Genomic DNA, 26,060 nt, shown 5'->3' with positions numbered 1-26,060 from the left:
ATACTGTTCTGTGAACTGTGGTTCTGTATTTTATTGAATTACTGAGGCTTAGAATAAGATGATCAATGTTCTAACTGCCAGTACCAGAAAAATAAACCACTTGAATACAATTCCCAAAACTTTCTTTCAAAATCTTAACTTAATGAAGACCATAGCATTAGTAATCCTTTCACTTAGGATATCTATTTATTTTGAGCTGTGGGAATCCACTACATTTCAAAATAATTCTATGTAGAGATGGACATATGTCTCTGTCATAACACTGTGCTTATCTGAATTAACATGGCTGGTGACCAGCATGTGACAGCCAGTGTGGTAATAGGAAGGAAAGTAAAGAACCTTCTCTCCCTGCCTGTGCTCCCTGCAGGTCTGGAAGGGAAATATGTACCCTCTCTATGCTGTGTCTCTTTATCTGAATGAAACAAAAACTTTGTGTTCTTAACATAGCTTTTAGCAGGAGGATTAAAATACTTTAAATCCTACGTTTGGTAATGAAGTAATCTCAGTGAGGTTTTGGATGTCAAATTCTGCATCATGGCATCCCATTTGATAATTGTGCTGTTGTGTTCCTAAGGACATGGCCCTGCCCTGGGGACTGCTGCTGCACTGCTTCTGGTGCTTGGTGTTGGACTTCCACTGCATTGCTGGCTGATGTCACTTGGCCCTATGTGACTAGTCTTTTATGAGTTGGAAAACCAACCTGGAATTTATAAATACTGCTTAATATTCTGTCAAATCCTTCACTTATTATGTTTATTTTAAAGCTTTTATGCATTCTAGAGTATGGTTACTTTTCTCTTCTCTGACAATTTCCAAAGTTGTGAGACACAGCATGTGTCTAATTTCTTTGTTTGGCAACGCTCAGGAGCATCAGCCTTCAGAACTGTCCTGGTTTTGTTAGACCTGTTTCCTGGCTTTAAGAACTGTGATGGAAGTCAGAGGTGAGGAATTTGTCTATGAATGACAAATGGGATGGGAAGAGAGTAGGGGGGGGTGACAGAGAGTTTATTTCCATGTCTTGCAAAGCTCAGGATGACACTTTGCTATGTCTGTTTGCTTTTGTGAGAAACACCTTTGTAATGAAACTGTTGAGGCAGTTGCCCACTGGGAAAAGTTGTATTAATACCAGGAAGGAACAAGGTATTTACAAACCATCCTACAGGACAGCACTGGCAGTTTTAAAAGCAGTAGGTCCACTTGACTGGTGCTGGCTCTCCTGTGGGTGTATAATTGAATTAGCCATGAGATAAAGTGGTTCCCTGCATGGGCAGCAGCTGCTGGCACAGCATCCTGGCATGCCTGGCACTCACCTTCGCTGTGCCAGGCACGGACCATGTGTTCGTGGCAACGGCTGAGGTCTCCAGCCTGAGAGTCAAAAGAGCTGGTAGGTGGATATTTGGTGTGTACAAATTCCAGCTTTTATCTGTTTTCCCTCATCTCTGTGAATGTGTTTTCTATGCCCTCTTAGGCCACTGACAGAATAAATTTGTAGGAAAGCCACAAAGAGAAAGTTTGAGGATTATAGTCTTTCCTTTTTCACAATCTCATGCTTAATCTAAGGGGAAAACCCCCAAATATTGTTTTTGTTAAATTAATCTTCACAGAGCTGGAGATAACTGAAATTTATGTAGTGTGTAACTTGGTGTAGAGAAAAAAAAGGCATTTCCTTAGGAAATGGAAAAAAAAAACCTTTCAAAACAAGTGGATGGATTCTTACACTGAATGACTTATTATCAAAATGCATCCAACTTTATTGAATGAATGTAATTGTTTGTTAAACTTTTTTTAAAAGTGTAATGGTTAATGTTTTAATATTAAAGTAAAAGAGTCTCTAAGTAGATGGATTTCTTTATTTCCTTTTGCTATGTAAAATTCATAAATTCTCTGTGTGCTAAAACAAGATTAGGTTTTAAAATAAAATAGATATGAAATTCTTGTGTAGCTACTGATACTTGAAAAAGGATACTTGAAAAAGTCGGGGAAATCCAAAACTCAAGTATTTATCACCAATATTGTTGCCAAAATGAAGTGCCAACCCTTTAAAGGTAGTAGTGCTAACCATACTAACCTTGACTGCTGGAGTGTTGCCAGCTCTTTGTCATCCTGCAGAAATATATTATACTTGAACTGAGAAAACATGCAGTTGTCCCTCCCCCCCTTCATTCCCACAAACTGGAGCAGTATTATGTTAGCCTGAGCTGTACTGAGCCGAATCCAATCTGGAATTAAGAATGCTCCAGGGCATTTTTAATAAACTGTCATTCATTTGAACTCTAACCTCCTTTAATTTGCAGAATCTGGTAGCGCAGATGTATTCTTCAGCCACATTCATTTTTTTCTTTTCTTATCTTGGTGTGAAACACTGCTGATAGCACTTAAAAATGTGAAGCTGCAGAACAAGTAGAAAGTGTTCCCTGAAAATAGACTCAAAACTAAGAAACAATTACTGTAGTTTAGTTTGTTGGGTTTCTGCCATTCTGAAATGCAAACTTAATTCTAGTGCAGATTTTAATAAAATCCTCAAAGTGCCGAGGTCAGTTAAGCTCTTTCTCAAAGTATGAAAAAAAAAAAAGGCTTTTATTACAAAATGCAAAGGATAAAATGAGGCCATTGTCTTGCAAAAGGGAAGAAAACCCAGCTAATAACATATTCAGGGCATAGAATACTCCTGAGCTAAGTGCATTCACTGAGGTTCTTGCCGTAAACTCTTTCAAAACTTGTATTCCTGGGAATTCAAAACATGCAGGGTTTGTGATTAGGAGCATTTCCACTGAGAAAAAGGAGCAGCTTCCAAGTGGGAACTGCCCCCAGTGCCTCTGCCTCTGCCAGGTGGTGCTGCTGGGCTGGGGCAGGGATTGCCTGAAATTTCATCTATAATGCTGCCTTCAGTGGTTAAACTTAATTTTCCATTGTAAAACATCTGCTGTAGCTTTATTATTAACACGATGAGAGGATTGTTTGTGCAACTTCAACATTCACACGTTTACATTTGATAGGAGTTGATCTAAAAACAAAAAAATCAGTTTCTTGGGTACATGCCTGCCAGTTGAGTTTGGCTGTAAGTGTTGGTAGGACAGTTAACTAGGAAAACGTGCCGCCATGAACTTGGGTCATGTTCAAAAAATGAAGGAAGAACTCGCTGGCAAATACTGTGTTGAAAGTGTAAATGCAAGTAAAACTTTCAAGTCAACACGTGTTAATGATTTGTGGTTTGAAAAAGTTTTCAGATTTAAGTTTTGAAAGTTTTTTTCCCTTCTATTTTAAACTTTGATCTCTTTTGTCTGGCAATGTAAGGGTATGTTACTAATAGACATTAACAAATCCACAGCTTTGTATTCCACAAGTCTTTAATTCTCTTAAACATTTTGAAATGTAAATTATGTGATATATGTGATATGAACTTGGGTGAGGATTCAGTCAATCATCAAATTCCAATTTGGGTACCAAATTGAGAACATGGAAAGGGAGCACGATGATACTAAAAATATGGAAGTTCAAGAATTCTACTTTTTGTGCATTCTCATTTGCCCAACAAATCTGCAAGTGGAGAGTTGTCTTGGTGTTTAAAGGTACTGTCTCAAAGCTGGAGTCTGTATGAATTCATGACTTTCCTGTTCTGATTCTTGCTACAGTTTCCATTAAGCTGCGCTGTTTGGAAATAAGTGATAGAGTGGATGTTCAGCAGAAACTAGATGCAGTTTTTAAAAGGTACTAGAAAAAGCCTAAGAAATAAACCAGAAAACAGTTAGAAATATCCTAGTTGAGTCTTGTTGGAGACAGCATGGGTTTATGTTCTTGCACTAAAGCAGAATATAAAATACCTGGTGTTATATTAGAAATTGAATCTGTTTTTAAAGAAATATGATCTCTTTCCTTCTGGCCTGTTAATTCTTGTTTTTGGGATTTTGGGTGAAATTTAAGTGCAAATCCAACTTTTTTATTTCTTTTTTTCCCTCAAGTATATGTTCTCTTTGCTGCTTCTAAGAACATTCGCTAGACAGTCATTTTACAAAGGCATCTCAAGTCATCATCTTTCTTCTCGCTTTCTTCAGTGGAATCTTGCATCTGCAGATACTCCTGAGTTGCACTCCTTGCTATTTCATTGAAATCACCATTACACTGCTTTTACTTTCTGAGTGGAAGGTTGAAGATCAGTAGTTTCAATACTGTAGGTAATTCTGATCTGCATTCATGAAATACAGCTTATGCTCTGCAGGGTATCAGACAGGTTCTAGTATTTCATTGATCTAATTAGGGTGTTTGTGTAGATGGTGTGGAAGGAGTAAGTAATCAGTGTGTCATTGGCAAATGGGCTGCGAGTCCTCCTTATAATTAATGACAACTCTATTCTTTATTTATATTATTTATTGAACTTTTTATATAGAAGCTCTTCTTTATTGGAATTGAAACAAAAATGGCTTATAAGCACTGATTGCCTGCAAGGAAGCTTTAGAGAACAACAGTTAAGCATGAGCTTGGGAGAAGTAGCCACGCTGATGATAGGAGCACTGTGGAATTTGGTCAGACTTCTCAATTCACAGCAAAATGGAACTCCTTTCAATGCTTTGCGTAACGTGGATGAATAGAATATATCGTCCTTCCCATTTGATTTTATTTCATCTAGAGGTTCTTCCTTAAATGCTTTCTAGTTTATAAAATAATAATATTTGGACAAAGGAGGTGAGAAAGAACATACAGGAAACAGGGCATTAATTATTCAAATCATTATGTGTCACTTAAAAAACCCCTATTTCACTTTATGTAAACTGTATCATTTAAAGAGGGGGAAATCCCACTGTCATACTTGTTACTGGAGGCCATTCGTGGAAAATGCTTCACCCCACAAATAAAGCTTCTGCTGCCAGACAGCTGTCATGATATTGTCTCCATTCTTTAAGTTTCTCCATGACATTTCTCCGCTCTGAGGACAAAATGGGATCACCACAACTTTCCTACACTTCATGCTTCAGAGCTTCTCACAGTTATCAGGAGGAAAATAACTTGATTGTTATTAGAGCAGTCACAGACCTTTAAAGTTCAGGATGATAGAATAATTTGATTAGAAAGGACCACGAGAGGCAATGCACTATAAACCTGTAGTCAAAGCAGAAATAGCTTCAAAGTTGGATCCGATTCTCCAGGCTTCACTCAAAGTCGTAAAATATGCAAGGACTGGAGAGTTTACAGCTTCCCTGGGCAACCTTTTTTGCAAAGGTGTGCATTCTTCATGAAAAATGTTAGGTTTTCATTAACAATTTTATATCAAAACGTGTGTCTATAGCTGCATTTAAAATTTCTGAAATAACTTCGATGAAGAGTTACCACCACCCTGAATTTAAATAATAAAAATGGCGCAGGACATATTTATAAATTGTATCTGTATGTGGCAGTGGTCCAGGTTAAATAGGTTTCTGGTGTTAGCACTATTTTGTATAAATATAAATTGTTTATTGCTAATAGATTAATGGAAACTTTGAGGGTTTTGTTTTTGGTTTTGAAACACTACTGTCAGTTTTTAAAACAGTTATGATAGAAAACAATTTGAGCAGCATTTACAGAAAATAATTCCTTTAGTGTGTTTTTCCCCCCCTTATTTATATGAATTTAATATTTTCGTGTTGTAAAGAATATGGAGTTGAAAATATCCTCTCTCTCAGGTAGAAGAGCTGATGAATGCGCTGGAGAAGACTAGACAAGAATTAGATTCAACCAAAGCCCGTCTTGCCTCAACACAACAGTCTTTGGCTGAAAAAGAAGCACATCTGGCTAACCTGAGAATAGAGCGAAGGAAACAGCTTGAAGAAATTCTAGAAATGAAGTAAGTACCTTGATTTCTCTAATTTCTAGGAAAAAAAAGAAAATAACTGCTTTTGCCATAGGAGAAATTTTTGATGGATTTCTTTTGGTGGTTTTTTTTTTGTTTTTTCTCTGCATATATTTAATTCTCAATCTAAGGACTTTTAATAGTTTTAAGACACTTAAATTCCTTTAAAAGCATAGAAGTGCAAAAGTCTTCATTTTAGAAGGGCTCAGAATTTTTTTAAGTTGTCAGTAAAAGTATCAATACTATATAACTTCTATGAGAAACTGAAAATGTAAAACCCCATCTCTCAGAGGGAATGCAATGCTGGAATCTCTGCCAGTGTCACATGCAAGGGAAGGGAGTTATTAACTTTCTACTGATGGTGCAAAGCTGATTGCTTTGAATTGGTTAAAAACACCCCCAAACTAACAAAGAATTTTTGCATACACTTTACCACTGTGTATGTGTTCAGAATGAAAAAGGAAGAGGGACATTTAATTTAAAGCTAACTTCCTCCGTGCAAAGAAAAATAAGTATCTATAATTATGGGACATTAAAGCTCTGAAATGATCTTTAAAATTGGCAAAATGGGTGAACCTGCTATGATTTGGCTAGGCTGATAATTATGTAGTTAACATTCAACAAAGAAAAATCACAATTGTAATTTTGAAACAGTTATTTTACGGGAGGAAGCCATATATAACTTCAGGTCAATGTTTACAGTTATCCTTGATTTTAAAGGAAGGGAAATAATCAGAAAAAATGGTTTTTGTAATGTTATTGTAAATAAGGCAAAATGGAAATGGAGTCACATACTTAGCAGGGTTTTATAAAAGTGGATTTTAAGAATGCCTGCCAGGTAATACAGGTGCAGAATACTGTAATGGAAGCACAAATGTTTCCAGGGATACCTAAAGAATTTCTGGTTTTGACTTTAATGAGGTCTACATCCATACAGAAAAATGGAATCACATATGAATTAGAATAATCTGGGACATTATATTTTATAATAGATACATTTTAAAAGTTTTAAAAAATATTAAGTTATATGTACATATTAATTATCCCATCATAACTTAGATGCTAAGTGCCAGTTATCTATTTTCTCTATAGTGCTTTGCTCTATTTCTTCAAGAGTCTTTTTTTTTGTCCTATTCATGAGATTTTTTTTTTAAATCATAATTAACAATTGCTGAACAAAATAGAGGAGAAATCTCTAATTCTGTTAATGTGAATTTTTAAATTTGGCACACAAAACCTCACAGAACAATCTGGAAAACAAGGTTGGCAAAAACTGGTGAGGTAGAACTTATTTTGACATTTTATTCTATTCTGTGTGGGTGGTATTAGAAGCGAAAGACTCAGTAGCAAAGAGCCCAGTTTTTTTCAAGGTAACTTATTAATTGGAAGCATTGACCATAATTTTTATTTATTGTTTAAAAAATTCAACATCCAGTGATTACAGTTTTTGGCTACAAGTTTCCAGTTAAATAGGCATGAAGTGTGTGTTTAAGAACATTCATGATGATTTCCTATGCTTATATTATGTTCAAGTTCCAACCATAACTCTGCATTCTAGGCCCATCTGGCTGTCATTGTCAAGATCCATCTTAATTTACTGGTCACAATCAGTTGTCAGTTTTAGAAAACTTTTTCAATTGTCATTTCTTGTTCCTATATAAATTTGGTTATTTATGGAAGTTTAGAATAAAAATGGAAAGCAGCCTGGTCTTGTTCATATCTGGCTGGTCTTTTTGAACTGGAAAGAAGATAAGTACCCATTAAACAAACAGTAGTTTGATAAAATCAATTCTTTCTTAACTTGATGCAAATTTGTAAGAAAAAATAAGGTTTATTTTAAAGAATTTGAAAGTATAAGTTTGGAGAAGGAGTTGCAGTTGCATGGTAATTTCCAAATTTTTTTTTAAATGTCTAATTAAAATATTTCTATATTAGTTCTGGGGGAAATATTTTTGCTATGGTCATATTATTTTAGCAGTGCACACATAACTCATACTGACATTAATGGAAGTTATGCATACATGTTAACAGTAAAATGCAGCATGTGTTCAAATCCATCATTTTGTCTAATTGTCTTGTTGCTTTGTACTCTTTCTATTTCTGAGCTTAAAGCAAAAATCAGTGCACTTTAAATTTTTTTAGTAAATGATACTTCAAAAAAATCTCTATTGCATAGTGTGACAAAGCCATGGTAATGTTTTTTTTAAGAAATGTATTTATCATCCATAGAAATATTTCAGTTGGCCTGAGCTTTAAATATGGTAGTTAGAAATATATCCGAAGACTGCTTTTTCCAGACATTGCTTTTATTTTCTGAGAGTCCACAAGTAGGAGCACAACCTCCTGAGAACTTCACAAGGCTTGCCTAGAAAAGCTTATTCATTTTGTAACATGAAGAGCTTGAGGGTAGGAGAAGTTTCAGCACTCTGATGTGGTGGAGGTTTGTCAGATGTTTCAGAAATGCCATATTTGTGGAGCATACTTTCATGACCACAGTGCTTTCATACAGATCTCCTTTCCTATGTGGTGGTTCCTTCCAAAACTCATAAACCTGCTTGTAACAAAATTAGGTAGCTGTATAGATAGATAAATGAGTATTTATATAATATTAAAATTGCCCTATATATATATATGTATGTGAACTAAATGCCTGCCCTCATGGAAAGTGGATTTTGCTCCATGGGACAGATCATCTTTTTAGAAATGATTGAAATTATTTTCCCTTTGGAAGATATAAAGTTTGACCTGGAGACCCAAAAGTCATAAAAGAAATTCTAATGGCATGTGGTGGTGAAGATATAAAAATGATTGTCACTCTTTTTGCAAGTTCAAGTTTTAAACTATATGCATTTTATCTTCAACTGCAACCTCTAAAGGTAAAAAGAAAACACAAAACTCCAACACAAGCTCCCCCCTTTGTGATCAAAATTAAGTGTTTTCTTAGTTGAAAATCTTTAAGTTAACTTTCTGGGATGTTTACTCTATTTATTGTTTAAGTACAAGGTCAGAGTATATTTCATTGTGGTTTTGCATTAATTTGATGATCTTTCTGTGACTTAGTTACATGTGGCAAACACTCCACTTAATGACTGGCCATGTGATTTATCCCCCAAAAGACAGAACTTCATGTTTTGACCTGAAGATCTGACAAGTCTTAATTTTTGAGATTTAGTTGTTAATTACTGAGTGTTTCCTCTGTTAACTCAGCATACTCACTACTCTGAAGCTTTCAGAATTCTTGCCAAGAGTTTGAAAGGCAATTTCCTTGCCTTAAACGGAGTTCATGCCATCACCTGTGGGTATTGCTAAATCAGTTCTGTTGGAATTGACTTTGCCCTGAAATTCACTACAGATTTCCAGAAGAAAATGTATTTTCCCTTATGTGAAATAAATCGGATGGTTAGTAATGAAGCATTAAAGAGCTCCTAAGAAAAACCCAGCTACTAGTTATTTTATTCAGTAACAAAAACAGAACATTACTGTGCTGTCCAAAAAATATACTTTAAATTAGATTTTGCAATAAATTTTCTTACAGTGACAGTATAAAATTAAACATCCCTACCTTTAAGTATGGTCACCATTTCTTTCACTGAAAATAATAAAAGGAATAAATAGAATTGCCTATAGAAAACAACAGTAAAATTGCTTCTTGTTGGTTTTTAATAGATTTACTAATTTAAAAGCACCTGTGTATAGTCAGGGATGAAATACTTGTGGGAAGAAGGGGATAAAATGCTTTTTCTACCAAGCATTCAGTCCCAGCAGCTGCCACTCTGTGCCCAAGTGCTGAACACAGAGTGCCCTTTGCCTGCTGGGTCAGTGGTTCAGCTGCTCTGCCAGAGAAAGAGAGGGCACTTGGATTTGCCACTAGATGCCAGTCTTGGGTGGAGGACCATGGTTTGGGTAGGAGCAGCTCCACGGGGTGAGGAGGAAGCTTGTCCTGCTGGGAGGAGAATGTGCTTTGTCCCCTTGTCTGTCACTAGGTCTGACTGGTGCCCTCCTGCCTTGTAGAGCAAGAGCGTCAGGCATGGAAAAGCACAGAAATGGCTTCAAGTGGACTTTTCAGGATATTGCAGGGATGAAGAGGGTCTTTGAATGGATTCTAGAAGTCAGGTGTCACAGCCTAAGGGAAAGACTGTGTAAAATGTAAAACTAAAAAGTCAGAATTTGTACAGAAGTCAAAATGCTTTGTGAAGTACTAGTGGCAGAACTAGAAAAGAAAGTTTACCATTCATCTGGTTTTCTGCAGACATACCACTTTTTTCCATCTATAAATTTTACTGGAGTAGAAGTTGGGGATTTCACATCTGTGTAGCAGCTCAGCAGGAGTTTCAGCTCTGACAAGAGCTCTTGGATGTCCAGAGAATCTATCTAGATGTGTTTCCAGCACCTGGACAAATCAGCTCATGTCGCTGTCTTACATTATCCGATTACTATTTCCATCCATCACCATCTGAAACTGACACCTGGGGAGGGAACTCAACATGTTTGCCTTTATTTATGTCCTAATTGCTCAACCCTAAGAGGATCTGACACCCACAGGAGAGTGGTTTCTTCCTCATTGCTGTGGGTACAGCAATAGTGAAAAGGGCTTCTGAAATCTGTGTGAGTAGTAAATCCAGTACATCTGGAATGCCTCAGAGTAATTATGTATGCAATTCACCTGTTCAGGGCAAGCACAGGCCAGAGGCATGACACTCATTGACAGGGAAATCCCTGATGAAATTGCAGGGACTCTACTTGCATGTAGTCGTGAAGTTATTTTCCTTTTTTTTGTGGTTCTTCCATACAACATGAAGGAGGAGGAAAGGAATATAGCAAGGTAGGAGAAATTGGCAAAGTGATTTAGGGGTGGAACTGCTCTCTGAAATGTGTGGAACTCACTTCTTTAAACCACTTCAAAGGATGGCTTCCCTACAGATCTGCCTGCTTTCTGTGTTACAGCCGGGCAGAGCGTTCCCCTGCACCCATCTTTCCAAAAGAAAAGCAGGAAGGGAGATAATCAGTTCTTTTCCCTCCCCTGGAACCTGAGGTGTTTCACTAAAAGGTGTGGGCAGAGTTTCCTAGTTTATGCTCCTTTTGAAATGCTGGTATATTCTAAAAACAGCCAGCACATACCTTGGGAATAGTTCTAGGCTGAGTGAGCAGTAGTGACTACATGACATTAAATGAGTCTTTTTGAGGTTCAAGCAAACACAACAACGGTCAGATTTCTTATATTATTAATAACATAAGAATTATTTTGAAAGAATAATTTTTTTCTACTGTTCCAGCTGTATTTCAGCTTATAGAGAAGGATATCTATGATAATTTCTCTAACGTGAATTCTTTAACATGTCTTTACTCAATAGGTTAGATAACAGAATGTGTAAATAGCTGTAAAGAAAAAATAATTTTCAGGAAGAAATGTACTTTTTTTTTTAGAAAGATGCTGTTGCAGCTGTGGTATTGTATACTACAAACATGTTCAGATAGCAAGTTGATTGTCTCAAAAATTGTACCATTTCAAATGCAGAACACTAGACTGTTTTTTAGTAACCTGTGGACTGCTTCAATTTAATTGTAGGATTCATGGTGAGAGTGTAGAGAGTCATATCCCAAGTTAAATACAAACAAACCAGCAGGATGTTGATACAACTGTGACTTCCATAGGAAGTAGTTAGAATGGTAATGTGGTCTCCTAACTTGGTGGAAAGTCTCTTGTGACTGTTTTTGCCCTACAGACCTGTAACACAGCATGCCTTGACTAACATTTTTGACACCAACTTGCAAATACCATAAAGATTAGAGAAGGCCAAATGAAGGCTTTGTTCTCTGGAACAGAAGCTTTCTTGACTAAAATGAAAAGATGTTTTTCTTTTGTAAACAACGAAGGGGCTCTAAGCAGTAAAATGTTTCTCTCTGTGAGAGCAGAATGAGTGAGCTGTTAACTTGTCAGTGCTTCTCCTAAAGACATCTGAGTGTCACCAAGTTCCTACTTATGTTCCTATGTTCAGATTAAAGGATAGTATACTTTAATTTTATTCTGTAAGATTCAAAATGTTAGAAATTTCATCAGCATGGGAAACAAATTTATTTTCTTAATTTTGCTGTTTTTAAGGTCATAATTTACTTTCAAAATATCTTGTCACCTGCTGTTGAAGATTAGTAAGATCAGTTTAGGATTTCTACAAACTGTGGTATGAGAGGCTGTGTTTTGCCTACTTTTATATCAATATTCAAGTAAAGGAAGTTGAATCCTCTCCCATTGTTTCTTGTCCTGTTTAGGCAGTGGGAGAGGGCAGTAGCAACCTTTTCCAAGTGTTTCCAGGGAGACAATTTCTTCCTCTCTTTTATGGAAAGGTAGCAGTGCTTATGTCACAGAGGCATTGTCTGAAGGCAAACCAGGAGTTCAGACATATTCCAGACAATGCATATTATGGTTTTAATAATGAAGCCTTCTTTTCTGAGCTACTAAACAAGTCTGGCTTGTTTTCTTCATTTCATAAAGATTTTGTCTCTAGTTGTACAAGTGATCTTTCAGGTTCCTTTGGTCCACATGATTTGAGGCACCTGCCAGGCAGAGAATTTGGTGGTCATTCCAAATCCATATCCTAGGAGTGCACTTTGCTTTCCAGTTTTGTTGCCATTGTTCTTTACCCATTCTGGTACCTTGCTTCAATAGAAAATTAGCAGTCAGTGCTCCAGCAAACATTTTATATTGGAAATTCTACAATACTTATCCAATTTTCCAAAATAAAGTATTTTACAGTACTTTTGTTTAGTGCTTTCTACAGGACCTGGTAAAGAGAGCAAGGGGATTCTGCAGCTGCTTTCTGAGGGAGGTACTTAAAAGGCGTCTGAGTCTGGGGAGGGTAAGGCAGGGGGAGGATATGTTTGAAGTTTGAAGACTCAGAAAGGAAGGCATAAACTCAGTGTAGAGTTTAGCCAGATCTCCCAGCATGAGGAGTATCAGGCACTTGCTGAAGAGAATCAGTGATTGATTTGAAGGGGAGTGGTTGCTTGGTGACCTTCTGGAGCTTGCTTCCACAGAGACAGCTGATCCCAAAAGGAGTTAGACAAATTCATAGACAAGAGCTGGCTCTTTTTTTATACTCTTTGGTTGTTCTTGACCTGTGTTCCTAAAATTTATTTTCTTTCTTCCCACATTGCTCACTTTCACTGAAACACACATAGTGATAAGATGATTTCTAACCCCTTTTAATTTTAATTTTTAAGAATGGGTTATATTGAGTCCACTAATAGAATATGGAAAAATCAATGGCCACACTTTGAATGGCCTTTTGTGTCTTCTGTTGCCCTGTAGTGGATAAGTGGATTTACAAGATGATGTAAGTGACAAAATGATTGGTTTAAAAGGCAGGTTATAAGTGAGATATGACAGTTACATGACATTCTCTAGTGATTTAACCACTTAGAAGACAGGCAGGATTAACAGTGTTTCAGGTGTTTCAAACTGCTTGAAGGATGTGGAGATGCAGAGTATTCTAGCCTTCTGTAATGTGAATGAAAATGTGAAGAAACAATTGCAGTTGAAAATCATTACCCTTACTTCTCCCATTATTTTATTTTTCCTTGTAAATCAGTCTCTTGAAATTAAAATGCTTTTCTGTATTTTAATGTTTATGTATGTTAGGGGTTAAAATTTTCTAAGGCAGCTTGTTATTTCTATCTGAATTTAAATTACTGAGCAGTTTAGCAATCTTCTAGATAAAGAAGAAAAGTGAAAATGCTATCTACTAAGTATTAAACACTTTTTGTCTGGTTTCTATGGCATAATTTCTTTATTTACAATGATAGAAACTATAAGGAATAGAAAAGATGGTACCCTGCAATCAGTGATCTTGACAAAGCTGTGTATACTATGTTTTGAACTGACCTTAAAAATATTTTTCTTAGGTAAAGCAATAATGATGGTAAAAACTATTAGATAGGATGGCATTTATTTGGAAGTTCAGCCAGCATGGGAAAGTAGAGGCCTCCACCTCTGATAATACACTCAAAAGAGCAAATGGCTCAAAAGTCAGAAAGGAAAGAGTAGGAGGCTGAAAGTAAAAAAAGAAAGAAAAAGTTAGGCTTCTGTTTCATGGATTTTCTTAAAGCTGACTGAATTACACCCTTGTCTACTGAAACCCTCTTAGTGTAATTCCCATTGGCCTCTGTGACACCTAGGGCAGCACTGATCAAGTGCAGGCTCCCATAGTCCTAACCTCAGCCAGCTCAGTATGATTTTAGCAGATATTTCTGCATTTTAAGCCGCAAAATATGATGGGTCAGGGTTTTGGTTTTTTTTTTCTCCCCTTTTTCAAGTGGCAAATCTTGCATACTAGAGATGCAGGCCATGCAATTCAATGATAGGAATTATGAGCTGAAGGTGTCCCCAGTGGGATAACGCTGAACTTAATGTAAACTCAGATCTTTGAAGATGGAGAAGCAAAGAAATTTTAAAGGTTTGGATCATTTAAAGTAAACTGATGGATTATTCTTTAATATTATATAAAAATGCAAAATAGAAAATGTGCTTAGAAATACATGTTTTCTGTTAGAAGGAAAAGGTCTTATAAGGTCAGAAGAGAACAGAGTCAGAAGCAATCAAACAGGAGCAGATTTCCTATCATCAGAAGGGAAAGGTTTGATTAGCTTTCTCTGCCTTCCCATTACTCCTCAGGTGCTGTGGAATAAATCCACTGCTACCTTCTTCCTGTGCTTCCTTAGTCCTCCCCACGGCCCCAAGCAAAACTTCTCTCTGTGCTGTGGAAAACCATCTAAATTCCCATTCCTTAGTTCCCTCTAGTTGTGTCCTCTTGTGTAGTAGGGTGCAAGATGTGCTTGAAGTTTTGTGCTCTCTTGTCCAAGAGGATTCACTGATAGTTCTACTTCTTTTATGCTTTGTAAGGTGAGAGCTCAAGAGGCAGCCCTTCTGCCTGCAACGCCATAAGTAACATTTACTCTTTTATTTAACATATATAGTGACACCTGTAAGAATGTATCCTCCTAGAGGACTGTACTTCTACCAAATGTGTAACAAAACCTTGAAATGAGTAATAAAATTTGCCTTTTGGAGGAGGAGGCACGCTTGTGGTGGTGGTGTTTGTGCCCTCCCACTGAAACGTGTCTAGATTACTAATGGTGTCCCTGACCAGACTGATCCATCCCCTTTATTAATACAGTGCCAGGTATTATGGGTTCCCATCCATCATAACTGTAATAAACAAGATAATAATAAAAGCATGCATGACATTATGACTGTCAACACTATCTGAACAATGTGAATACAGAAACATTGCAGCAAAAAGAGAATTTTTCAAATGCAATTGGTAAAATATGACATAGCACACAAAAATGTGCTAAAGCACTACCTTTTCAAGGAACAATACCTCTCCTTTCAATGCTGTGTTGCTGTTTAGCAGAGACTAACAGATCATAAATTATGTGATGACAGTGAAAATCATGATGAGCTCATTTCAATTTTCTCTGATTGTGAACAAAGCTAAGTCCACGTTGTTGTGCAGTGTATCAAGGTATCTCAGCAAAGAAAACCCCTATTTAAGAAAGTACATTATATAAGTTTGTGCTAAGTCCTGCAGTCAAGTTGTTTAGTTCAGCATAAACATCACCTTAAAAGGACACCTTGGCTTGCTTCCTTGGGGTCAAGTGGCTTCCACTGAATAGACAAACTTTTCAGGGTGAAACAAAAGCTGGGTGACAGTACAAACTTACACAGAATATCTTTAGTGAAATATTTTATCGTTGTTGGTAAATAGAAATGTTACTTTTGTAGAGGAGCTTGCATAATTTTAGTAGGAGTACTATGCTTATTGTGTTACATTTTAGTACTAAAAGTTTTATTGGGGGATGCAAGTGAAAGGTTTGATATATTTTTTCCCCCTCATATTTAATAATGATTTTTTCAAAACCCAACTAGTTTCAGTTTTGTAAATGTGCAGATACTGAAGAGGAAATGATGATTTATTGGCTTAGATTAGAAATGTAAAATACTTTTTTTGTGGTTAAACTCTTCCCAGTTTCTAACCACTCCTACCTCAAACATGTAGTTTATCATTGTTGCATTCAGCTCTGACCAAAATTAGGCCACACAGGAGACTATGATGATGACCATATTGCTAAAATCATTCTAGTTATGATGGATTATTCTTCTCTGCTTCCCAAAAAACTTCTTGCATAGTTTGAAAACCAGCTTCCATGTTTCTCACCTTCTAGGTGGGAGGGTGAAACGTAGATTGTTCTAACAGAGACAGTCATTAAATGTGCTACTTTGTTCTTTTGGTTTCCAACCTCCTTGCCTTTAATATGGCTAGGGGACATAGATAGGTACTGAGTAGAAAAAGCCAAAGGAGGGGTTTTTTGGATGAGGGGACTTTGTGGTTGTGGTCATCGGTCTGCATGTTATGGCAAACTGTGTCTCAGAGACTGGTTAAGTGCAGTTGATATGGAGAGCTTTTAAACTAAAAGAAGCATTTTCCCCCACTCTAAAAGCCCTAAAATACAGAATACTGTCATTTTGTTACCTTGTGAATATTTTTTTATGGGCTGGACAACTTCCTCCATCTCTTGTATGACTACCTTGAGAAGTTTCCTGCGTGTTCAGTAAATAAAAGTTAAGCAATTGATGTCTATAAGGTTTAAAGGAGCTGGTGTTGAGACTAGTGTGAATTCTGTAGCAAAAAGCAGGGATTATTACCTAACACCTAAAGAGCAGCAGCCCAAGAAGCAGGGTAGATCATCATCTAACATCCAGCAACCTGATACCCTCTTAGCAGAGTGGAAAATGCTCTGACATTCATGAGTTTAAAGGAAAAGACTTTATACCTCATGAAGAATGTTTGAACTTGCAGCAGGCATGAAACAAACTTGACTGCTTTCCTGTTTTGTTTTGGGTGCCCATTACCCTCTGTGCCCACCTGGATTATTTTCTCAACAACTGTCAGCAGACTGCTGAAATGAAACCAGCGTTCCTGTTCTTGAGTCTGTGCATCCCACCCAGGTACCCGCTGTTCTATTATAAAAGTACTACAAGCATCCAATCAGGAAGGAAATTTACCTACAGGATTTTCACAATTCTATAAAGAAATAGAATTTATAATTTTTTCCCTGAATAATCTCCCTTCAACACTTCAACACTGTAATGTTTTGTTTAGTCTAATGTAGGTTTTTGGTAGTATCTAGTCTAAAAATGAATCTAATTAACAGATGACTTTAGGAAATCCCTCCTGTAATTTAGCAACTAAATTAATAGGGGATATCAGTATCTGACAACCAAGTTCCACTTAAGGTTAATGTAACTATTACCTCATTAGTACAAGTTTCCACTTTTCAAATAAAACCTTTATTGATCTAAATATGTATTTAACGAAGGACTAGTTGAACTTATGTGAAATTGGCTTTGTGAAATTATGGTGCCTTTATTGATGCTGACTAACTTTATAAATGTTTATCCTAATTATGTTTTATTGTGATTAAAGAAGATTGCAGATACTCTGCCATTTTTGTAAAGTGAGCTGTTGGAGCTTTTTTTGTTCAAGAGGAGGGTAGGGTATGGAGAATAGTCCAGCTCCAGAGGGGAGGCCCCTCACAGGCCATATGAATCCACTTACATGTAAATTGCTTGTCTGTATGAATTAAGGTGAAGGTTATGAAAGAACTGCATTTCTGTGTTTATTGTAGGATTTTTGACAGTCTCTTTCCTCTTTCAAGTAAATTTGGCTTAAGTCCACAGTCAGTACAGTTTTAAGTAAACTCCTCTTTTGTTACATTAACAAGGTTATAACATCACTGAGGCAGATTTCCAGCTGCATGAATTGAGGCCTGAGCATGCAGAGTAAGGGGCTAATTAAAACCTTAGGGTGGGTGAGTTCAACTACCAGCTAAAATTGGATAAAAGGCTAATTGTCCATAGCAACATAGTGAGTGTTTCTAAATATCTGTGAAATAAAGATAAATATTTGTGGCCTGTTAATTCCTTTTAAAATGCTCTGATTCAGATTATATTTTAGGGCATAACAAAAATCAAGAGAAAGTAAGTAGAAAGAATTATTTTCCATGTATTGTTTTATTTTAGTTATTAATTGAAAAACAGAATCCTTTTGAAGACTTCAAAAAGTCAGTGAAATTCTGACTTTCTTTACAGCTCAGGAAGCATTTTGGTGTAGGAAGTATGCGCCTCACTGTGTGATACTGTATATCAGAATGGACTGGTCGGTGCTTTGTCAAAATTTGTCATATCTCTCTTTCCTTCCTCCTTTTTTTCATTATTGAGAGTGGAGTTACATACCTTTGGTGACCCTCAAGAAGATGACATAGAGTCAGGCAAGATGATACATTACCACAAAGTTAAAAAAACAGAATGGGTTGTAATGGCAGCTTGTACTGAACTAAATGAATTGTGAAGGCCCATTTGTTATTCATTAGGAGAAGCAGAGCAGATACTGTTCTGCCTTCATAGGGAGCCTTTAAACTTAAGGTCATTTTACACTAGTACCCTTGTGGCATGGACAGCATTTAATACATTTTTAACAGCTTTTACATTTCCATGGTTTGCAGCAGTGCTTGTCGAATCATTTCTCTAATGAAGGTGTTTTCAAGTAGCTTAGAGTTACTTTGGGGGAAAAAACAGGGAAAAAAAGAAATAATTGGGTTGATGAAGTGACTTTATATACTAAAGAGCTAAGCAGGCAGAACATATTGCTGTGAAGTAATGCAAGCTGATTCCCCCTGCTACAGAAGTACAACCCTGGAGAGCTGTGCTTGGTTGTTGTTATTGATTTTTTTTGGGGAGGGCTGTTTTTTTAAATGTAAGTAGAATTAAAGTTGTTGTTTTCACAGTAGTCATTCCTCTGGGGAAGGAAGGTCTGAAGATAAAAATTTAGGCATATTTTGGAGCTATTTCTGAGTTGCTCAGGAATCTGATGGAAAGCATGCAACATTGTGGCATTTTTTTGGGAAAGTGTGCACAATGTCTATCATAACTCTTGATGTGGGCATCTAAGGAACCCATCATAAAATGAATGTGGAGTGGAGGGTAGATTTTCACTGATCAAAATAAATGTTGATTATTTCATTGCCTCTCAAATGGTTCAGTGGTGCTATGGAAAGTCAAAGCAGAAAGATAGGTACCAGTATCAAAGACTCTGAGAATAATGTTTTCAGAAGCGCTGAAAAATTCTAAAATTTTATTAACTTAAAGAATGATTTGTAACTCTAAAGAATGGTTTAATAAGCACAGCTAAAGGAAGTAATCATTTCACAGCCTCATTTTACTTTAGGTGATAGCCTTTCATATTTACTGACTTCAAATTATGTTGTGGATTTAGCTGTCAAGGGCCAAATAACAGTGACTTGATTTCTATTCACAGTATTAGAACACAAATTGTGTCCTGAATTTCATTAATTTTTTGCAAATAGACTTATTAAGAAAATGCTAATTTAAATGTAAGATGATCTTTCTTCGTAAAACCAGTCCATCCTTTATTTTCCTTAGATTAGCAGCATTCATTCTTTGCTCCATTGCAGGTGGGTTCCCTGCACTATTTAAATTGATTTTACTGTTTTGTGAGGATAATTTCTGACAAAGTGCATGTGGCTCACCATCAGCATTTGAGAAAGAAAAATTACTTATTCTTCTGGAGTAGAACTGGTTTTTTTCCCTGAGATTTTGAACAATTCATATTTTAACATTGAAAGTCTATCCATCTTTAGAAAATAGCAAGCTTTATAATTATAAATACAACCATGATTGCTTTTTTTTAGGAAAAGAGAGAGTATAATGTAAAAAGCTATGAACTCTAAAAATCTTATTTGAACTATATATGTTTCCAATAAAATTAAGTTCCCTTTATGTAAACTTAATGTTCAGTTCCAGCAGTATTACTGACTTTTCCTCTGAGAGAAATATTTGTCTTCTTTTACCTTTTCACTAGCTCCACGCAGTCATTGGTGGTTTGTGAATTAAAGCTGTTAATTTATCTCTCTAAGGTTTTACAAGTTCTTCACAAATTTGAAAATTGGGGCAAGACTGGCGATATGTGTCCATTAAACATGTCAAGAGTAGTTTGGTTTGGTCAGAAAATGAACCCCATCACTTTTGTTATTCTAGATTTCTAAAAATGCAGTGGAGGGGCTGTTATCATTCTGTGTCCATGTGATACCCTAGAAAGGCATAGTGCCACTACTTTCATTTGTAAAAGTATGTAGGGAGAATATAAAGAATTCTGTGAAGACCAGGCATACTTACCCTAGGAATTCTAGACTAGGCTATGATATGAATTCCATTTAATTTTTTTTTCAAGCTAAATACATGTAATTAATGGTAGTCATACACCATTGCCTGAAGCTGTTTATTTTTCATTTATGATACCTTACAACTTTATTTTCATGGTTTTAACTTATTTGGCAGAAATGTAATATAAAAAACATCCCTGTAAAAGGAGAGCTCCAATATTAGCTACTTTTGACACTGATGTTGTCCCTTTAGCACAGAGCTGTCTCCTAAGTTGAGGGTTTTAGCAGTAGCTCCCAGTTCTGGAGTTACTTCTGGTGCAATCCTAACTCAAACACCTCTTGGTTTGCCCTTGCTTGGGCATCTTGTAACATTCTCAGATGGATCCTGTAGCAGCTGTGATCAATAAAACACAAGGCAGCCAAAATATTTCCTGTGTGCCTCTAGAATGTTCTCTGCATTGTGTGTCATTAGGATGGTCCCTGTGACAACTGTGCCAACTGGGGCTTTCCCAGAAAAATTCCAGATGTTTGTTCTGCCACTGGAAAGTGATACTTTTAGTCATATGTTTTGACTTGGCAGAAGTTCCAGAGTTTGAACAGGTTAAAAAACCACAAGAAACCAAAGCAAATGAAGCAATAATGATCTCTTGAACACTGGCACAGGGTTCACAGTAATGACTATTGAATCAAGTAGAGACACTTGGAAGAGAAAAATCTTTTCTACAAAGGTTGTTCATATTAACATCCTGTTGCAGTGAATCTGTTGAGACCTTCAGAATTGAAATAATATTCACTAAAATAAGACACTTGCACCAGTCTACACTGAATTTGTCTCAGCTGATCTGCAGTTGTCTTTGAGTTTGCCTTCTATAAGCAGTGTAAAAAGAGTTTGCTCGTGGAAGTGTTCAGTGACCCACTAAATTTTTAGCTTGTTTTAAATAGTGTGACTGTATGTATGTGTGCATCCTTGACTGAAATTTGATTATAAAAGTTGTCCACATCAGTCTCTGGAAAGGCATGTAAAAACCCCAGACACAGGTGATAGCCAGGCTGACTTTTATAAGAAACAGCTTTTTTCCTACCCTGCATTTTTTAGAAGTAGCAGGTTTTGAGATAATAGAAGTGTACCTATGGTGGCTTATTTTCTTTGATCCTGTGTGAGTCAGCCCTATGAGTGATCCAGTGCATCTGGGCAGAATGACAGTTTTACCTCTTGTTCAGAATAAAGTGGCTCCTTTTGCTGTGGCACAGAAGAGCTGTGGTGTGGTAGGATTTGTGGGAATCTGCTAATGGTTAGAGCTTTGCAGTGTGCCTGCTTCTACCTAGGATAGCTGAATCTAAGTCTGTAAAAATAATCAAATTTGACTGAATAATTATTAGGTATTACAAAAATATATTGAAAAAACATATTGAAAGACTAGATACATGGTAATCCACAGGCAAAATCCAGCAGTGGTTGTGGGTTTTTTCTGTGTTATTCTGTTATCGTAAAGTAAGCAGGGATTTGTTTTAAAGAAAGTGTAAGGAAAATAGCCTGATTTGAAAGACTCAGTATTGTGGTAAATCTGGTAAGCCTAGGAGAGGAAGAAAATCTTCATTTATATTCCTTCAGGTGACTAAACCTCAGACTGATAAGAACAGTGGCAGATTAATTGACTACCAGGTAAAAGATTCCCGTTGAGAGCAGATATCTTGCTTCATGAAGGAACGAACTAATTTCTGTACCAAGTAATTGTTTTGACACTGACCATGGTGGGTGGAGCATGTTTTGTAGATGAGAAGCACCATAAATTCTTCTATGTAGAATTTACATGAAAACAACATAAATGCATACAGAGAATATTTCATGTGTTCTAATCCCAGTGCTGCTGCAGCACTTGTTTCTGAATCAGTTGAACCACAAAGCAGTCAGGGTGGGGTCTCCAAAAAAAAAGCAGACATTGGTAACACAGAGTGTAGGATCAGTCCTGTGTTTGTATAGGAGAGTTTATGGCAGCTCAAGGTGAAGAACAGCAGGTCCCAGGGTCCTGCTTGCCAAATCTATGGAAGGCCTGGAAAACTCTATGGTTCCCTAAGTTAAGGAAGGAGTATTGGGGCAAGAGCTGAGCTCAAATGAACTGCATAGTAATGTACTGTTTATTCTTTCTGAAATACTCATGTACTACACTTTGTAAGCAGGTGGCAGTAACAGTCAAAATCAGTTGTTGAAGTCAAAGTCAAGAAAAGGAAGGTGAAGACGTTAATTAATTAAGATGTAAAAGAGGGAAAAGCTTTGGCAAAACAGAAGGAAACACCATCCAATGGGGAAAAAAGTATTTGTCTCAAATCTGGTACAAGCTACTTTTTCCTCCATTGGAAGGTAGGGGAATGGCCCAGGTAATTTTGATGCTCTGAAAGGTTTAAGCTGTATGACCTTCAGAGATTTTGACTGGGACTTGTTCCCTCAGAGTCACAGCTGGGACAGTCTGGGGGTAGCAAAGCATGTTTTCTCAGGAAAATAATAGAGGTACCAGCTGTTGTTAGGAGCCATCATGTCAGTAAGATGTGGTGAATAAACGTGGTTGTTAACTGTTACCTTAAAATTCCTGGTATCAGAGATTATTTTTTTTTTAGATTTTTTTTTCCACTAGCGGAAATGAGTGCTCTGATCTTCAGCTAATTTATAACTAGAGTTTAGATTTTGTAATGCAACAAATCAGGCTGACAGGTTTCAGTGGGGAAAAGCTCCTGGTTAAATGAAGTGAGCTGCAAGAAGCAATAGTCATGACACAGTTGGGCAGAGACAGATGTGCAGATGAATAACTGAAATTAATGGCAGGCACCTTTAGGGGGCTGGTTAATCTGCCAGGAGAGAGTCTGTCTCTTTTCTACCCACCAGTACATCAGCTCATAAAAAATACAAATGAGCCCAATAGCAGCAAGAGCCTTAAAATCTGCTTCCTCATTAGTGAAACTTCAGAGAAGCATTTCCTATAGCTCTGTATCTTCTTCTGCCTTTTAAGCAAAGTTTTTAGTCAGAAGTATGAAGACTGAGTTCTTGGGGCAGGGGAAGAGAGAGCAGTGGAATTAATCAATAAAAAGAAGAGTTTATCTTTAATTATTTTGGTAAACAGTATATTTAAGTGTTTTAATGATGAAAAGATATTAATATATTTGACAAATTGTTTTTGTATGTTGGAGATGGAGTGTCTTGTGTGGTAAACCATATTTTTATTCATGTTGTAGCCCATTAAGAGCAGCACTGTTAGTAGATCATGTGATATTTGGGTCATTCTGAGCTGTTAGGGTAGCAAATTCTTCTGTTATGCACAGCTAGGGCCAGCCTAAGGAGAGGTGATCCAAGGATGTCTTTTCCTGACAGCATGGAAGAGTTCATGAACTGTAAGTTGTGTGTATAATGTTGAAAGAAAAACAAAGTTGCCAGTTGGGGTGGGAGGAAATGCCCTTTCCAGAGGCTGAAATTAGAAAAAAGGGTAGAGAAGGCTGAGGAAAAAAAAAAAAATCCACCAGTATTCAGGTTTAGAATGATTCCTTTTCCTGTAGTTGTGGTAAAGCCAAAGGAAAAAAAAAAAAAAAACAAAAAAACATGTGATGGACAAGTAGAAAGAAGAGGTCACTGGTCAAGAGGTACATTAGGGGTTGTTCAATTGTAGTGATAACTGGAACTGATAAAGTTAGCTAAGGGGGTTTCTAGCACTGAAAAACCCCAGAGGATGTAAACAACTTTGTTCCCTCTGTCTTCCTTCTGAAATTGCCCAGTGAAAGCTAGAGTTTGCTCCAAGCACTCTCTCACAATTTATCTTCTCTTTGACCTTTTGTTTGCATATGCTCCCTAATATATAGCAATTACCTCAAAGCTATTTGTAGTCATCATTTGGGATCATGTGGCTGGTTATGTGAACTGCTTTTTTTGAAAAGTTGGAATAAAAATTGTTCCAGGCAAAACAACCAAAAAGCAGAATTGTAAAACTGGTTGCACATGTGTTTAGTGTAATGAAATTTATGCCTGACTCTTTCCCTAATGCTACATAATAGATCATGATGATCTTATTTCTGTACAATGTAATCTTCTGTGTGTCTGGGTTATCTGACTGTTGCACTATTGTTCAAATTGATTTGGGTGCTTCTTTCTCTCCTTTTCTCCTCTCCCTCATAAAGACTAATCATGTGGACTTACATATTTCTGTATTTCTTTTAATGACCTCGTTTATGCTTATCAGCAGCTCTTACACAGGTTTACATTACTGTCCTAGATTGACACACTCTGCCCCTTCCCAAGTTCTTTGGTTGTGTATTTATCCACAGCCATGCTTAGAGGAAAGGGCTCCAGGCATGAAAGATCCAGATGACAACAATAGAGAGCAATGATGCACATTTATAGTTATTACAGTGATGTAGTGACTTGTGAACCTGTATGATTAACTTTTGAATTTTGTTAATTCAGATTTACAAGATCTTTGTCAATTTTTCTGTGCTCATCTACATCTATAAAACATATACATGCACACACATACCGTTTGTATTTGTCAGTGATGTGAAAGACTCTTTAACCCCCTTCTGCTCTCTAATAGGTTCAGGAGTTACTGCTTTTAAAAGCACTTATTGACTTGATGGAGTCAGGAAAATCACATACTTCTAAAATGCAAGGTTTTCTATGTCAGGAATATTATTCATTAGCAAAATTGTTCATTTATCTAAATTTATCCTTAGCCTATGCTTAAGTACTTCCTATAGGTCTGTAATTACCAGCTGACATGCCAGTTCCATGCAGATAGAGTGTCAAGAGATTCTAAGGCTTTGCTCCCTCTAGGGAGCCTCAGAGACCAAGAAACATATTAGCCATTTGGAACAGAAGTAGTTGTATAATTTCACAAACTTTACAACATTTATGGAATTACTGAAATTATTCCTATTTAAGGACAAAAGCATTTGTGTTCCCTTACCTGCCTTTTCTACACAACAAAGATGTTGGCTGCCAGTTTCATACAAAGTTTGTTTATGTTTGACACAGTAGGGATGGCCTGCACTTTCTCAATCATCTGCTGTATTTGCATAACCTTGCAGAGTTAATGGCTGCCATTCTGACAAATTAAGCTGGTTTCCTGTGTCTTTAATGGATTAAGTTCTCTTGGACAAGTTATACTTTATTTTAATCCATGAATAGTGTTTTCTAAGTGTTGTAAATAATACATTCATTTGTTTAATTCTATTGTCTTTTAACTTGTGTGATAAAAACATACATATAAAGAATGCTAAACAAATATGGAACAAAACAAGTTATGTATCTATATAAAGATAGAATGAATGATTATCAATGCTTAATAGAAAAAAAATTGAGCTATGCTTTAATCACTGTCAAATATTTGAAAACATTCTGGCTGTGAGGGTATTCATACTTTTTAAGCTTTGATTTCAGTACAGTAGAATCTTAGTTCCTGATTCCTGAAAATTACATGATTTACAGTGAATGCTGCAAGTGCAGCAGGGACATTGCAGCACATGGTTCATATGATGGAGTTCACTGACATCTGCAATGTACATTGGAGTTGTCAATATGTGTGAGCAGGTTAGAGGCAAAATATCAGAATGGATCACATGCTAATGTTATAAATTCCTGAAAAATGTCATGTTTTGCAGGTAAGGATGTCTTTAAAAGTAGCAATCTGTGGGAATTGAGCAGAACTGAATCTGAGGCAACATCACCTACCTATTTAAAGAGCAGCATTTTTATAGTTCATAAATGATCTATGATAGATGTATTCTTGAAGCATCCTGGTATAGTAGAGGGATAGTGCTTCTGCAGTTTTTACTCTACAGGTAACTGGAGGTATAAAGCTGCATCTTTTCATGTAAATTAAACTTTTTACTGGAGTTTTTTCAGTGAGAGCATTAGGAATGCACTAGTTGCAAATTGCTTCAGGCTGTGCATTTCCTACTTTGCTGTCTATGCATTTCTTCAGAAATACACCTGAGTGTTGGGGATGCAAATATCCATCTC

The 26,060-nt window shown here is 36.6% G+C and overlaps 1 protein-coding gene across 1 annotated transcript in view; it reads left to right on the top strand.

Annotated features, from left to right (window-relative positions):
- ERC2 (ELKS/RAB6-interacting/CAST family member 2) overlaps positions 1-26,060 on the top strand; it is a 402,854-nt gene that overhangs the window by 205,234 nt on the left and 171,560 nt on the right. Inside the window, exon 13 of the mRNA XM_084214527.1 lies at positions 5,658-5,818. Within this exon, the coding sequence (XP_084070653.1) occupies positions 5,658-5,818 (161 nt within the window). The remainder of the gene's footprint in view (positions 1-5,657; positions 5,819-26,060) is intronic.

The sequence above is a fragment of the Fringilla coelebs genome (assembly GCF_963513975.1).
Source record: "Fringilla coelebs genome assembly, chromosome: 13".
NCBI lineage: Eukaryota > Metazoa > Chordata > Aves > Passeriformes > Fringillidae > Fringilla > Fringilla coelebs.
Note: the sequence above shows the minus strand (reverse complement) of the source record. Positions and strands in the feature narration are given on the sequence as shown.